The sequence below is a fragment of the Hyperolius riggenbachi genome, chromosome 2 (genome assembly GCF_040937935.1).
Source record: "Hyperolius riggenbachi isolate aHypRig1 chromosome 2, aHypRig1.pri, whole genome shotgun sequence".
Lineage (NCBI taxonomy): Eukaryota > Metazoa > Chordata > Amphibia > Anura > Hyperoliidae > Hyperolius > Hyperolius riggenbachi.
In genome coordinates, this window is record NC_090647.1 from 528,309,792 (window position 1) to 528,323,623 (window position 13,832).

The following is a 13,832-nucleotide window of genomic DNA, read 5'->3' on the forward strand; positions in this document are numbered from 1 at the left end:
GGTGCTATTTGATTGCTGCTGCGAGTTTTAGTTTTTATTATATTCATCAAAAAAGACATGAATTTTGTCAAAAAAATGATTTTTTTTTACTTTCTGTGCTGACATTTTTCAAATAAAGTAACATTTCTGTATACAATTTTGTCCAAATTTATTGTGCTACATGTCTTTGATTAAAAAAAATCCATTCAGTGTATATTTATTGGTTTGGGTAAAAGTTATAACTACAAACTATGGTGCCAAAAGTGAATTTTCCCATTTTGAAGCATCTCTGACTTTTCTGACCACCTGTCATGTTTCATGAGGTGCTAAAATTCCAGGATAGTATAAATACCCCCCAAATGACCCCATTTTAGAAAGAAGACATCCCAAAGTATTCTCTGAGAGGCATGGTGAGTTCATAGAAGATTTTATTTTTCGTCACAAGTTAGCGGAAAATGACACTTTGTGACAAAAAAAAAAGTTTCCATTTCTTTTAACTTGCGACCAAAAAAAAAATGAAATCTGCCACGGACTCACTATACTTCACTCTGAATACCTTGAAGTGTCTTCTTTCCAAAATGGGGTCATTTGTGGGGTGTGTTCACTGTCCTGGCATTTTGGGGGGTGCCTAATTGTAAGCACCCCTGTAAAGCCTAAAGGTGCTCATTGGACTTTGGGCCCCTTAGCGCAGTTAGGCTGCAAAAAAATGCCACACATGTGGTATTGCTGTACTCAGGAGAAGTAGTATAATGTGTTTTGTGGTGTATTTTTACACATACCCATGCTGGGTGGGAGAAATATCTCTGTAAATGACAATTTTTTGATTTATTTTACACACAATTGTCCATTTACAGAGATATTTCTCCCACTCAGCATGGGTATGTGTAAAAATACACCCCAAAACACATTATACTACTTCTCCTGAGTACGGCAATACCACATGTGTGGCACTTTTTTGCAACCTAGGTGCGCTAAGGGGCCTAACGTCCTATTCACAGGTCATTTTGAGGCATTTGGATTCTAGACTCCTCCTCACGGTTTAGGGCCCCTAAAATGCCAGTGCAGTATAGGAACCCCACAAGTGACCCCATTTTAGAAAGAAGACACCCCAAGGTGTTCTGTTAGGAGTATGGTGAGTTCATAAAAGATTTTTTTTGTCACAAGTTAGCGGAAATTGACACTTTGTGAAAAAAAACCAATACAAATCAATTTCCGCTAACTTGTGACAAAAAATAAAATCTTCTATGAACTCGTCATACACCTAACAGAATACCTCAGGGTGTCTTCTTTCTAAAATGGGGTCACTTGTAGGGTTCCTATACTGCCCTGGTATTTTAGGGGCCCTAAACCGTGAGGAGTAGTCTTGAACCCAAATGTCTCAAAATGATCTGTGAAATCCTAAAGATACTCATTGGACTTTGGACCCCTTCGCGCAGTTAGGCTGCAAAAAAGTGCCACACATGTGGTACTGCCGTGCTCAGAAGAAGTAGTATAATGTGTTTTGCAGTGTATTTTTACATATATTCATGCTGGGTGGGAGAAATATCTCTGTAAATGACACATTTTTGATTTTTTTTTACACATAATTGTCCATTTACAGAGAGATTTCTCCCACCCAGCATGGGTATGTGTAAAAATACACCCCAAAACATATTATACTACTTCTCCTGAGTACGGCGATACCACATGTGTGGCACTTTTTTGCAGCCTAGGTGCGTTAAGGGGTCCAACGTCCTATTCACAGGTCATTTTAAGGCATTTGTTTTCTAGACTACTCCTCACGGTTTAGGGCCCCTAAAATGCCAGGGCAGTATAGGAACCCCACAAGTGACCCCATTTTAGAAAGAAGACACCCCAAGGTGTTCTGTTAGGAGTATGGTGAGTTCATAAAATATTTTTTTTGTCACAAGTTAGCGGAAATTGACACTTTGTGAAAAAAAAACAATACAAATCAATTTCCGCTAACTTGTGACAAAAAATAAAATCTTCTATGAACTCGTCATACACCTAACAGAATACCTCAGGGTGTCTTCTTTCTAAAATGGGGTCACTTGTAGGGTTCCTATACTGCCCTGGTATTTTAGGGGCCCTAAACCGTGAGGAGTAGTCTTGAACCCAAATGTCTCAAAATGATCTGTGAAATCCTAAAGATACTCATTGGACTTTGGACCCCTTAGCGCAGTTAGGCTGCAAAAAAGTGCCACACATGTGGTACTGCCGTGCTCAGAAGAAGTAGTATAATGTGTTTTGCAGTGTATTTTTACATATATTCATGCTGGGTGGGAGAAATATCTCTGTAAATGACACATTTTTGATTTTTTTTTACACATAATTGTCCATTTACAGAGAGATTTCTCCCACCCAGCATGGGTATGTGTAAAAATACACCCCAAAATATATTATACTACTTCTCCTGAGTACGGCGATACCACATGTGTGGCACTTTTTTGCAGCCTAGGTGCGTTAAGGGGTCCAACGTCCTATTCACAGGTCATTTTAAGGCATTTGTTTTCTAGACTACTCCTCACGGTTTAGGGCCCCTAAAATGCCAGGGCAGTATAGGAACCCCACAAGTGACCCCATTTTAGAAAGAAGACACCCCAAGGTATTCTGTTAGGTGTATGGTGAGTTCATAGAATATTTTATTTTTTGTCACAAGTTAGTGAAAAATGACACTTTGTGAAAAAAACAATAAAAATCAATTTCCGCTAACTTTTGACAAAAAATAAAATCTTCTATGAACTCGCCATACACCTAACAGAATACCTTGGGGTGTCTTTTTTCTAAAATGGGGTCACTTGTGGGGTTCCTATACTGCCCTGGCATTTTTACAGGCCCAAAACCGTGAGTAGTCTGGAAACCAAATGTCTCAAAATGACTGTTCAGGGGTATAAGCGTCTGCAAATTTTGATGACAGGTGGTCTATGAAGGGGCAAATTTTGTGGAACCGGTCATAAGCAGGGTGGCCTCTTAGATGACAGGTTGTATTGGGCCTGATCTGATGGATAGGAGTGCTAGGGGGGTGACAGGAGGTGATTGATGGGTGTCTCAGGGGGTGGTTAGAGGGGAAAATAGATGCAATCAATGCACTGGGGAGGTGATCGGAAGGGGGTCTAAGGGGGATCTGAGGGTTTGGCCGAGTGATCAGGAGCCCACACGGGGCAAATTAGAGCCTGATCTGATGGGTACTTAGGTGTGCTAGGGGGTTACAGGTGGTGACAGGAGGTGATTGATGGGTGTCTCAAGGTGTGATTAGAGGGGGGAAATAGATGCAAGCAATGCACTGGCGTGGTGATCAGGGTTTGGGTCTGAGGGCGTTCTCAGGGTGTGGGCGGGTGATTGGGTGCCCTAGGGGCAGATAGGGGTCTAATCTGATGGGTAGCAGTGACAGGTGCTGATTGATGGGTGATTGATGGGTGATCCGTGGGTGATTAGATGGCAGAACAGATGTAAACACTACACTTTGGAGGTGATCTGAGGGTAGGTCTGGGGCAATCTGATGGTGTGAGAGGGTTATCAGATGCCCGTAAGAGGCAGTTTTGGGTCTGATCTGATAAGTGGCAGTGACAGGTGGTGATTGACGGATGATTGACGGGTGAATGACGAGTGAATGACAGGTGATTGACAGGTGATTGACAGGTGATTACAGGGGAGAATAGACGTATACAGTACACGGGGGGGGGAGGTCTGGGGGGGTCTGAGGTCGTTCTGTGGGTGTGGGTGGGTTATTGGGTGCCCTAGGGGCAGATAGGGGTCTAATCTGATGGGTAGCAGTGACAGGTGGTGACAGGGGTGATTGATTGGTAATTAGTGGGTGTTTAGAGGAGAGAACAGATGTAAACAATGCACTTGGGAGGTGATCTGACGGCGGGTCTGCAGGCGATCTGATGGTGTGGGTGGGTGATCAGATTGCCCGCAAGGGGCAGGTTAGGGGCTGACTGATGGGTGGCAGTGACAGGGGGTGGCAGGGGGTGATTGATGGGTGATTGACAGGTGATCAGTGGGTTATTACAGGGAAGAACAGATGTAAATAATGCACTGGCGAATTGATAAGGGGGGGGGGGTCTGAGGGCAATCTGAGCGTGTGGGTGTGTGATTGGGTGCCCGCAAGGGGCAGATTAGGGTCTAATCTGATGGGTAACAGTGACAGGTGGTGATAGGGTGTGATTGATGGGTGATTGATGGGTAATTAGTGGGTGTTTAGAGGAGAGAACATATGTAAACAATGCACTTGGGAGGTGATCTGACGTCGGATCTGCGGGCTATCTGATGGTGTGGGTGGGTGATCAGATTGCCCGCAAGGGGCAGGTTAGGTGCTGATTGATGGGTGGCAGTGACAGGGGGTGATTGATGGGTGATTGACAGGTGATCAGTGGGTTATTACAGGGGGGATAGAGGCATACAGTACACAGGGGGGTGATGGGGGGGGGGGGGGCCTGGGGAGAATCTGAGGGGTGGGGGAGTGATCAGGAGGGAGCAGGGGGCAGTTTAGGGTTAAAAAAAATAGCGTTGACAGATAGTGACAGGGAGTGATTGATGGGTGATTAGGGGGGTGATTAGGTGCAAACAGTGGTCTGGGGGGTGGGCAGGGGGGGGGGGGGTCTGAGGGGTGCTGTGGGCGATCAGAGGGAAGGGGGGGGATCAGTGTGCTTGAGTGCAGACTAGGGTGGCTGCAGCCTGCCCTGGTGGTCCCTCGGACACTGGGACCACCAGGACAGGAGGCAGCCTGTATAATAGGCTTTATATACATTACAAAGCCTATTATACATAGGGGCAGCGCCAACATATTACGCAGCACTGGACATTAGTTTAGGTTACAGACAATATTTAGGGGTGACATACAGCAATATGACAATACAGGAATACAAGAAAAACCAGATCATGCAGTACAAGGCATTGCTTAGTCAGTCACTGGATGGAGCATGGAGATTAGGCAAGTTAGGTTCACTCAAATGCATAGCATGGGTTCACAGTAATGGAGGTGCATGATCAGGTAGGACACAAAAGGAGGAGGACCCTGCCCAAAGGCTTACAATCTAGAGGGAGAGGTAGGGACATGAAAGGTAGAGGACGAGAGTTCAGCTGTGGGTTTAGAGGGAGGGGTAGTAGGCCAGAGTGAAAAGGTGAGTTTTGAGGGCCTTCTTGAAGATGTTGAAGGAGGGGGCTGCCCTAATGGGTGGAGTTAGGGAGTTCTATAGTGTTGGAGCAGCTCTTAAGAAGTCCTGGAGGCGTGCATGGGACTGGGTGATGCGGGGGGGCGGTCAGGCGAAGTTCATTGGAACAGCGGAGTGTACATCTAGCGATTCTGATTCAATCGACAAAGCGATTGGCTTTATTAAGGAATTGACTTCAGTATGGTTGATCGAAAGTCGATCGACTAGTGACCCACACACTTCAAACGATATCCTATGCAATTCACCTTCACTAATCCATCTGACTGATGTTGTGTCTCCATGCTCTGAATGTGAAAATCGATTCAGAGTTGATCAAATGACATGTGAACAGTAACCAGTGCTGTCCTGTGCGATCGACCGATATCTTGCATCCTGCTTGATCAACTAAGCTGGTCGATGCGACATGAATCAGACACTTTTCATCGATTGGGAATTCTGTAACACTCGATTCCGTCTCGATTCCATAAGATGATCAAGTCAAATGGTTGATCGCACAGCCAAATCGCTAGATGTATGGCCACCTTTAGTATTTATATTGCCCTGAAGAAGTGGGTGAGGCCCAAGAAACACATCATCATTTCTGTCCAATAAATATATTTTTAAAATTCCATTCCTCACCCGAGGTAAGACCACTTCAGAATCAGAATCGCATTTATTTCGCCAAGCATGACTGGGTCGTGCCCAGAATTGGGCTTGGCACATGAGTACAGGGCATGTACATAGAAACATAAGAAACAGCATGGCATAGAGCCTAGTGGCATGACTACATCTAACAAAAACATATACATATACATAAGAGTATACATAAGAGCAGGCCATTGTTTTACCATCTGCCAAAGATTCATAAAGGTCTGAATAATCCCCCTGGTAGACCTATAGTGTCTGGGGTGGATTCGCTGACAGCGAACCTCTCCAGATACGTGGATATGTTTCTACAAAGATCTGTAAAGAATACAAGAGCTTATATCGCAGACACTAAACAAGTCATCAACACCTTGGGTGACCTACAGTGGGAGGAGGGATGGATCATGTGCACATTAGATGTGGCGTCCCTATACACTATAATTGACCATGAAAGAGGATTGGGGGCGGTGGGTTTTTATTTGGAGAAAGACGAGACCTTGGATGTTATCCAGAAGGAATATATTTTGAAATTGATTCAATTTATACTACAACATAACTACTTTCAGTTTGATGAAAATTGGTACCTACAGGTCGGTGGAACGGCGATGGGGACCAGGTTCACACCCGCCTATGCAAATTTATTCATGTCACGATGGGAGGAGAGTTATGTTTATGGGGAACATGGCCCGGGTGCGGCCCTGGTCCTATGGCGCCGTTTCATCGACGATGTGTTGATGATATGGAAGGGTGATGCCCCGTCATTGCATAGATTCATCGAGAGCATTAACAGGAATGATTGGAGGATAGCATTCACTGTGGAAATTAGTGTGCTCACTGTAAGTTGTCTAGACCTAGAATTGTATGTGGAGGATGGCACCTTGAAAACTAGAACATTCCACAAACCGGTGGATGTTAATAGTTATATACTATATACCAGCTGCCACCTATCGAGATGGTTGAACAATATCCCCAAGGGACAGTTCACGAGACTCCGCCGGAATTGTACCAATATAGTGGATTACGACCGAGAGGCGGAACAACTCGCGAACAGCCTCTTAGAAAAGGGATATCCAGAGGAACATGTGGATAAATCCAGGACAGCAATTAGACAGAAAGAGAGGGGTAGTCTATTGGGTCCAAGATTGGAACAAGAATGGGAGCATAATGATTTTAGTGTTGTCCTGCAATATACGTCCCAATCAAATAAAATTACAAATATAATACGTAAACATTGGGACGTGCTGAAGGAGGACAAGATTATAGGTGACAAACTACCGTGTATCCCTAAGGTCATCTTTAAAAAGGCACCCAATTTAGGGCTCTCCATTGCAACAGCGGCAAATGAGAATAAGGGTACTAATGGTGGGGCAGGGAGGGGTTCAGCAGGGTTCACCAGATGTGGGATATGCCTGAATTGCAGGAGGACCAGTAATCCGGGGAGAATAATAGAAATTGAGGCACTGGATGCAGCAAAATACAGAATTAAGGACCCTATAACATGTACTACGAAGGGGGTCATTTACTGCATCCAATGCCCCTGTCAGAAGAGATACATTGGGAGAACAAAGAGGTCTCTCCAAAGTAGGGTGGGGGAACATTTTAATAATATAAAGAAGAAATGTGTGGGACACCCGTTATCTAAACATTATAAAGAGGAACATGGGGGGAATATAAGGGGGACAATATTTTTTGGTCTTGAAGTCATTAAACAATGTGGCAGAGGGGGGGATTACATAAAGAAAATGTCACGTAATGAATCAAAGTGGATTTTCCAGTTGGACACAATCATGCCAAAGGGTCTGAATAGTGAAATGGAGGTGTTTGCTTTCTTTTGAATGAAATGGAGATAGAGGTAGTGAGCGGGGACTATAAAACTTGATCTCTGGGACTTGGAGTGTGACATCAAGAGGATATAGAGACTGATTGCCCCCCTCTCCAAGATTATGGGTATTGAAGTTGAACTCTACTGATCAATACTGGGGTGAAATATCATTTGTGAGCGGAGTGTGTGTGTTTGTATGTCTGAAGAATAACGCCCAATATTGGCAATTGATGTTATTTTTATTTTATTATATTATTATTTTTATTTCATTTAAACCTTTTACAATATGTCCCAATATGGATTATTACTAGAGAGGCTGAGTGGATACAGAAAAAATTAGGACATTACCAATACACAGTCTTATTTTGAATTAAAGTGAGACATGGCCCTATGAACTATGACCTATGACCCCATTAGTAAGGGGGATGGACGTTCCAAGGATGAGTATATAGGAAGTGACCAGAATTGCAGCACTAGATCAGCCAAAAAAACCTCCTGAAGAAGGCCATCGTTTAATGGCAGAAACGCGTTGAGGTTTCTCTTCTTTATTGAGCATTGGTATATGGTGGAGGCCGTGGACGAAAGGTGTACCGTGGAGGCGCTTAGCGGGCACCTGCAAACAAAGTTCCAGAGGTCCTTTGAAGTGGTGACGTCACCTACATCAACCAATACGAACTAGAACGGGCTGAGCGGAAGTGCGGCTAGTGAGTCACAGTAACCTGTACACGGAAGTGACGTACACCGCACTAGAGAGCCAGCGTGGACTGTTCGAGTGAGCGGCTGGCAGTGTAAAGTCCTGCTATCGTGGTGGAAGCCAGGATTGCCGATAGGAATTAAAGGACTGCACGGAGACAGTTGTGGTGAACCGTGAGTAAACTCATCCCCTGGCATACAACTTGGCTCTATATTTGAACTTCCAAAATACTTCCAAAATACGGAAACGTTGTTCTAAGAGGTCCAACAGGACGGAATCCGCCTCATGTGAGGCCTTCTACATAAGACTATTGTGATGAGGCTTTTTTAGCAGGATCCTTGTACCCTCAATCATTTTTAACCTAACCTAGTTGGAACAATTTTGGTTTTTATTTTTTAGAAGGGCCCTTCTAAGGTATGTGTTTGAATGTGGTATGAATGTAGGTGGAATTGACCAACTAATCAACTGTGGTTTGGATGCAACTTTGCAAATTTATGTACTTTGAATAAAAGAGCAGTAATTTTAGATAGCGCGTGTTGGATCTAATCAATATAAAATTGCACTTTATTAAGGAATTGACTTCAGTATGGTTGATCGAAAGTCGATCGACTAGTGACCCACACACTTCAAACGATATCCTATGCAATTCACCTTCACTAATCCATCTGACTGATGTTGTGTCTCCATGCTCTGAATGTGAAAATCGATTCAGAGTTGATCAAATGACATGTGAACAGTAACCAGTGCTGTCCTGTGCGATCGACCGATATCTTGCATCCTGCTTGATCAACTAAGCTGGTCGATGCGACATGAATCAGACACTTTTCATCGATTGGGAATTCTGTAACACTCGATTCCGTCTCGATTCCATAAGATGATCAAGTCAAATGGTTGATCGCACAGCCAAATCGCTAGATGTATGGCCACCTTTAGTATTTATATTGCCCTGAAGAAGTGGGTGAGGCCCAAGAAACACATCATCATTTCTGTCCAATAAATATATTTTTAAAATTCCATTCCTCACCCGAGGTAAGACCACTTCAGAATCAGAATCGCATTTATTTCACCAAGCACGACTGGGTCGTGCCCAGAATTGGGCTTGGCACATGAGTACAGGGCATGTACATAGAAACATAAGAAACAGCATGGCATAGAGCCTAGTGGCATGACTACATCTAACAAAAACATATACATATACAAAAGAGTTTCTAAACACAACTGGATCCAAACCTAAACATACTACTTTTACTTTTCCAATCACATCTGTCAAGTAGATTACAAGCAGAAAGTCAAGGGTGAGGGGGGGGGGGGGGCAGTCAACGGGGGGAGTGCATGGCAGAGTTTATTGAGTTCAGTGTAATTACAGCCGAGGGGAAGAAGCTGTTTTTGTGTCTTGTGGTCTTTGTTGAGATGGACCAGTACGTCAGAGGACGGATTCGATGGTTGCGGTATAGAAGTTCGTCAGGAGTTTTTGTGACATGCCGAACTTCTTCAGTTGGCGGAGGAAGTAGAGCCTCTGCTGGGCTTTCCTCTGGGTGGAGACAGTGTTAGCCTTCCACTTCAGGGTGTTGGAGATGGTGGTGCCCAGGAGTCGGACACAGGGCACTTCCTCCACTGCCGTACCTCCGATGTGCAGTGGGGGTGGGGAGGAGGCATGTTTCCTAAAGTCAATGATAATTTCCACGGTTTTTGCGTTGTTGAGGACCAGCTTGTTCTCCCTGCACCAGTCGCAAATCCTGTCCACTTGCTGGCGGTATGCCTGCTCGTCGTTGTTGGAGATCAGGCCGACTATGGAGGTGTCGTCTGCAAATTTGATTACCTTGACAGAGCTTGCCGAGGATCTGCAATTGTTCGTGTACAGGGAGAACAGGAATGGTGACAAGACGCAGCCTTGTGGGGCCCCCGTGTTGGTGGTCTTTGGTTGCGAGGAGGTGGAGCCCAGCTTTACCACCTGGGATCTGTTTGTAAGGAAGTCATTGATCCACAGTTGGAGTGTGGGGTGGACACCGAGCTCGGCCAGATTCTCCTGTAGTATATGGGGGCTAATGGTGTTGAAAGCTGAGCTTACAAGAGCCATATGGGGTGCCTCCTTACACCTATTAGAGGGAGCATGGATAGGGACAATAAGAAAGTTGGCCTGGTGCAGAAAAAGCATAAACCCGGCCTTGGCTTTGAATGCAAAGCTAGAACAAACACTTGGAGCACAGAAATTAGGCAAATCGTCCCAGCATGAGAGAGCAAAGCTAGAGAATTCTAGAAGCAATGTTATACTCCATATTGCTTAGCAACAATACCACAGTGTACAGAAGGAATAAAGAGTCCTCTGATGCTTTCTCCTCTTCACTTGCACTGGTATCGCCACCTCTAGGGTGGCAAAGGCATTGCACAGTTGTTCCAGTGTTTCTGTATTCATAAAATACGCTTCCATGCATGTGCGACGCAAAAACGTGTGGTGAACTGTTTTAAATTTGTGTGGTGCAATAGGCATGACTTCCGGCTCGATGCTCGTCATTGTGCAAGATGCCGTAATGCACACGCAGTGGCCAAGCATCAAAAACGTCACTGTTGCCGAGCCGCATCCCATTGCACAGGTATGAAAGGCCCTATTGACTTTCATTGGCGTAGCATTGGCCTGAGGATAAAACAGGCCAACGCACCGGCACCAGTATGAAAAGGCCGCAGCTATAACTTGTATACCAAAACTATCATAAAAATTAGATGCACCAAACACCCCGCCTCCCCCCCTTACACGTCTCTCCTCTTACAAACAACTCCCCCGGTACCCTCCAGTGACTGCTATGCAGATCATTGCAGGGATCGGGTGTTGTTATATTTACTTGTGTCAGTGTACCCACTTCTTTTGAACTTAGGGGGGGCTTGTTAAAAATTGAAAGAGTCTATTCAGTCTGAAATTACACTTTCCTTGTATGGTCTGACTGTCTTGTCATATAAAAACTATAATTACCTGCCTGGTCTGTTCCTCCCGAAAACCTCCTAGAGCCACATGGCCACTGGCTTCCGTTGCATCAACCAGCCCCCCACCGAAAAAACTCTGTTGGATTTAACAACCATAGCAACCACAAGATGTCACTGTTTTGTAATGAGTTGCAATGATCTCTATGGTATTGTGATTTCCTGTATTCATTCTGTGTTCCTCTCTGTTCTAAGTAAGTATCATTACTTGATGGTGGCGTATGATATATCTGTGCACCTTTTCTTCAGTAAAGAGTTCTAACTTGCTATACTGGTAGCCTATCTGCATGTACAGACCACTCTGCGCCATCAATCTCCATGGTGTTTTCTGTACTGCGTTTTTTTTTCAGCAGGGGGCGAGTCTACCCCACAAGTCGGTGGCAACGGGGCTCTGGGAGGTTCTTTACCTAGTCAGCCTCACAATTTCTACATATGCCTTTGTCCTTGTAATAAAATAAATGCAGTATACGCACTACCATTGTTGTTTATGCAACTGTATGTTTTCTTGAAGGTTCGGCCATTCCTGTTGGCATTGACGTACAGATAGAAAGCATAGACAGCATTTCAGAAGTTGATATGGTAAGTTATTAACTTTTTTACCCTAAATATAAAAGTTAACACAGAAAGAATAAGAGATGTCTTCACTACAATGTACTAACAGAGTTCTGCAGCATGTTAGTTGTTAATTAAAGCAAAAAAAAAAAAAAAAATAGAGGGTTGAGAACTCTCATGAGAACATAGAACTCAGTCTTGTATTTTTATTTTCAGTTTAAGGGCTTCATTTTAATACTGAATTTTAAACAGCAGCCTTGACAAATCTGCCTCGCTGGGCTGAAAAACAAACAGAAGTAATGACCTTTTGAACTTTCCAACCTTTTTTTTTTTACTTTGTTAATTTCGAAAGTTTTATTCATCTGGACTAGATTTAAAATATTGCATTGTACATGGAAAGCATTACTCCCTCCCCTCCAATGTTAGCACACCGGCTTATTTTGGTTGTACATTATGTCACCTGGAAATAAATGGTTGTTTTTCAAACAAATTCAAGCAAATCTGAAGTGAAAAATCTCACTCATGTTTGATACTTACCTGAGTAGAGGAAAGGCTCAGGATACTATAGAGCCTTCCTGTTCCTCCACCCAGATTATCATTCCAGTGTTGTCCCTCGGTAAAGCTTCTTGGTAGAACATCTCTTCGGAACTACTCATGTCACCAAGTAAGGTGCATTACTACTCCAGAGGTTTACCATTAGAGGCCTGCGGGGGTCTAATTTTTCAGACCCGCAGCCCTGCTACCCGCACCTGACCCGCTTTCTGGAGAATCTGGTACCTGCACCCGCTACCCGCTCCCGCAACTGACCTGATTAAAATGAAAAGCAGGTACCCGAATCCCACCCGCATTACAGGTAGCCCGTGGGTATCTGACCTGATGCAGGCCTCTACTTCCCAAGTCCTCCTGGCCCCCACCATTGCCTCACGAGCCCCCGGAACATATCTGAGAAGAGCTTGTCAGATATGTTAAATGGCCGTGCTCCTCTTGGCCATACTGCACCTGCGCGAGTATGGCCACGCCTTTGCAGTAAGCCCGAACTGCTTGGACTCGATCTTTAAGAGTGTCCTGGGCTGTAAGGGTGGGAGCCAGGAGGACCTGGGAAGCTTCTTCCCTCTTATGTAAGTATCTCATTTATTTCATAAGGTTTACCTTGGGCTCTCTCAGGCTCCCTAAAGGTGCCCATACATGGTGCAATTTTTTTAGATTAGATAATTTTGTTTAATTATTCCGTTAGATCGAATATAAAGATTTTTTCCAACTTCTCCGATTACATTTATGTTGAAAAAAATGGGATAATTGTTACTTTTTCTTAATCAATTCTTTTCAACTTTCATTCAATTTGATTCATTTTGGTCGAAAAAATGGGAAAATCAAATGTTTTTATTGTACTGTGTATGGGTATCATAAGGTGCGTACTTAAACATTTTACAAAACAAGACTAAGGTGGTCATTCTTGCGTGCCACAGAGGCCTGGGCCTTGGGCGGCTGCAGCCCAAGGGGCACCTGGACATGAAAGAGGGGTTGCTACATATGAAAGAGGGTCAAAATGGGGATAAATACATGAAAAAGGAAACAGAGAGAGACTCAATGAAAGAGAGGGGCTGCTGTACAAAGATACACATGGAAGAGGGGGATGCGCATGGCATGGGAGGGGAACTGCGGCACAAGAAAGCGGAACATACTTGGCCTAGGGGCACAAAGAGTATAAATCCGGCCTGAATATAGGTACTTATAGTAATAGCTGTGCAAAGAAATTGTCTGACATACTGTTCTGTTTTCCTGTAGAGCAAGTGTAAAAAAAAAACTAGTGCTGCTACCTTCACAAATGAGGCAAACTGAAAGTCGCATTTAGCACGATGTCCTGAAAATTAAATAGAAGGCAAAATCATCTTATCTGGCTAAGGCAACAGGGCTGATAAGGGTCTAGTGATGAAAAGTGCAAACGGTCATTACTTTTCAGGTCAGGTTTGATTTCAGAAATTATTTAAAGTTAACGTGAACTCAGAACTTCAAA

General features: G+C 44.1%; 1 protein-coding gene across 4 annotated transcripts in view; it reads left to right on the forward strand.

Moving 5' to 3' along the window:
• Positions 1-13,832, forward strand: part of GABRR3 (gamma-aminobutyric acid type A receptor subunit rho3) — a 107,745-nt gene that overhangs the window by 47,251 nt on the left and 46,662 nt on the right. For all 4 annotated transcript variants that reach the window (XM_068270633.1, XM_068270635.1, XM_068270636.1 and 1 more), the window contains exon 3: positions 11,778-11,845. In XM_068270633.1, the coding sequence (XP_068126734.1) occupies positions 11,778-11,845 (68 nt within the window). The remainder of the gene's footprint in view (positions 1-11,777; positions 11,846-13,832) is intronic.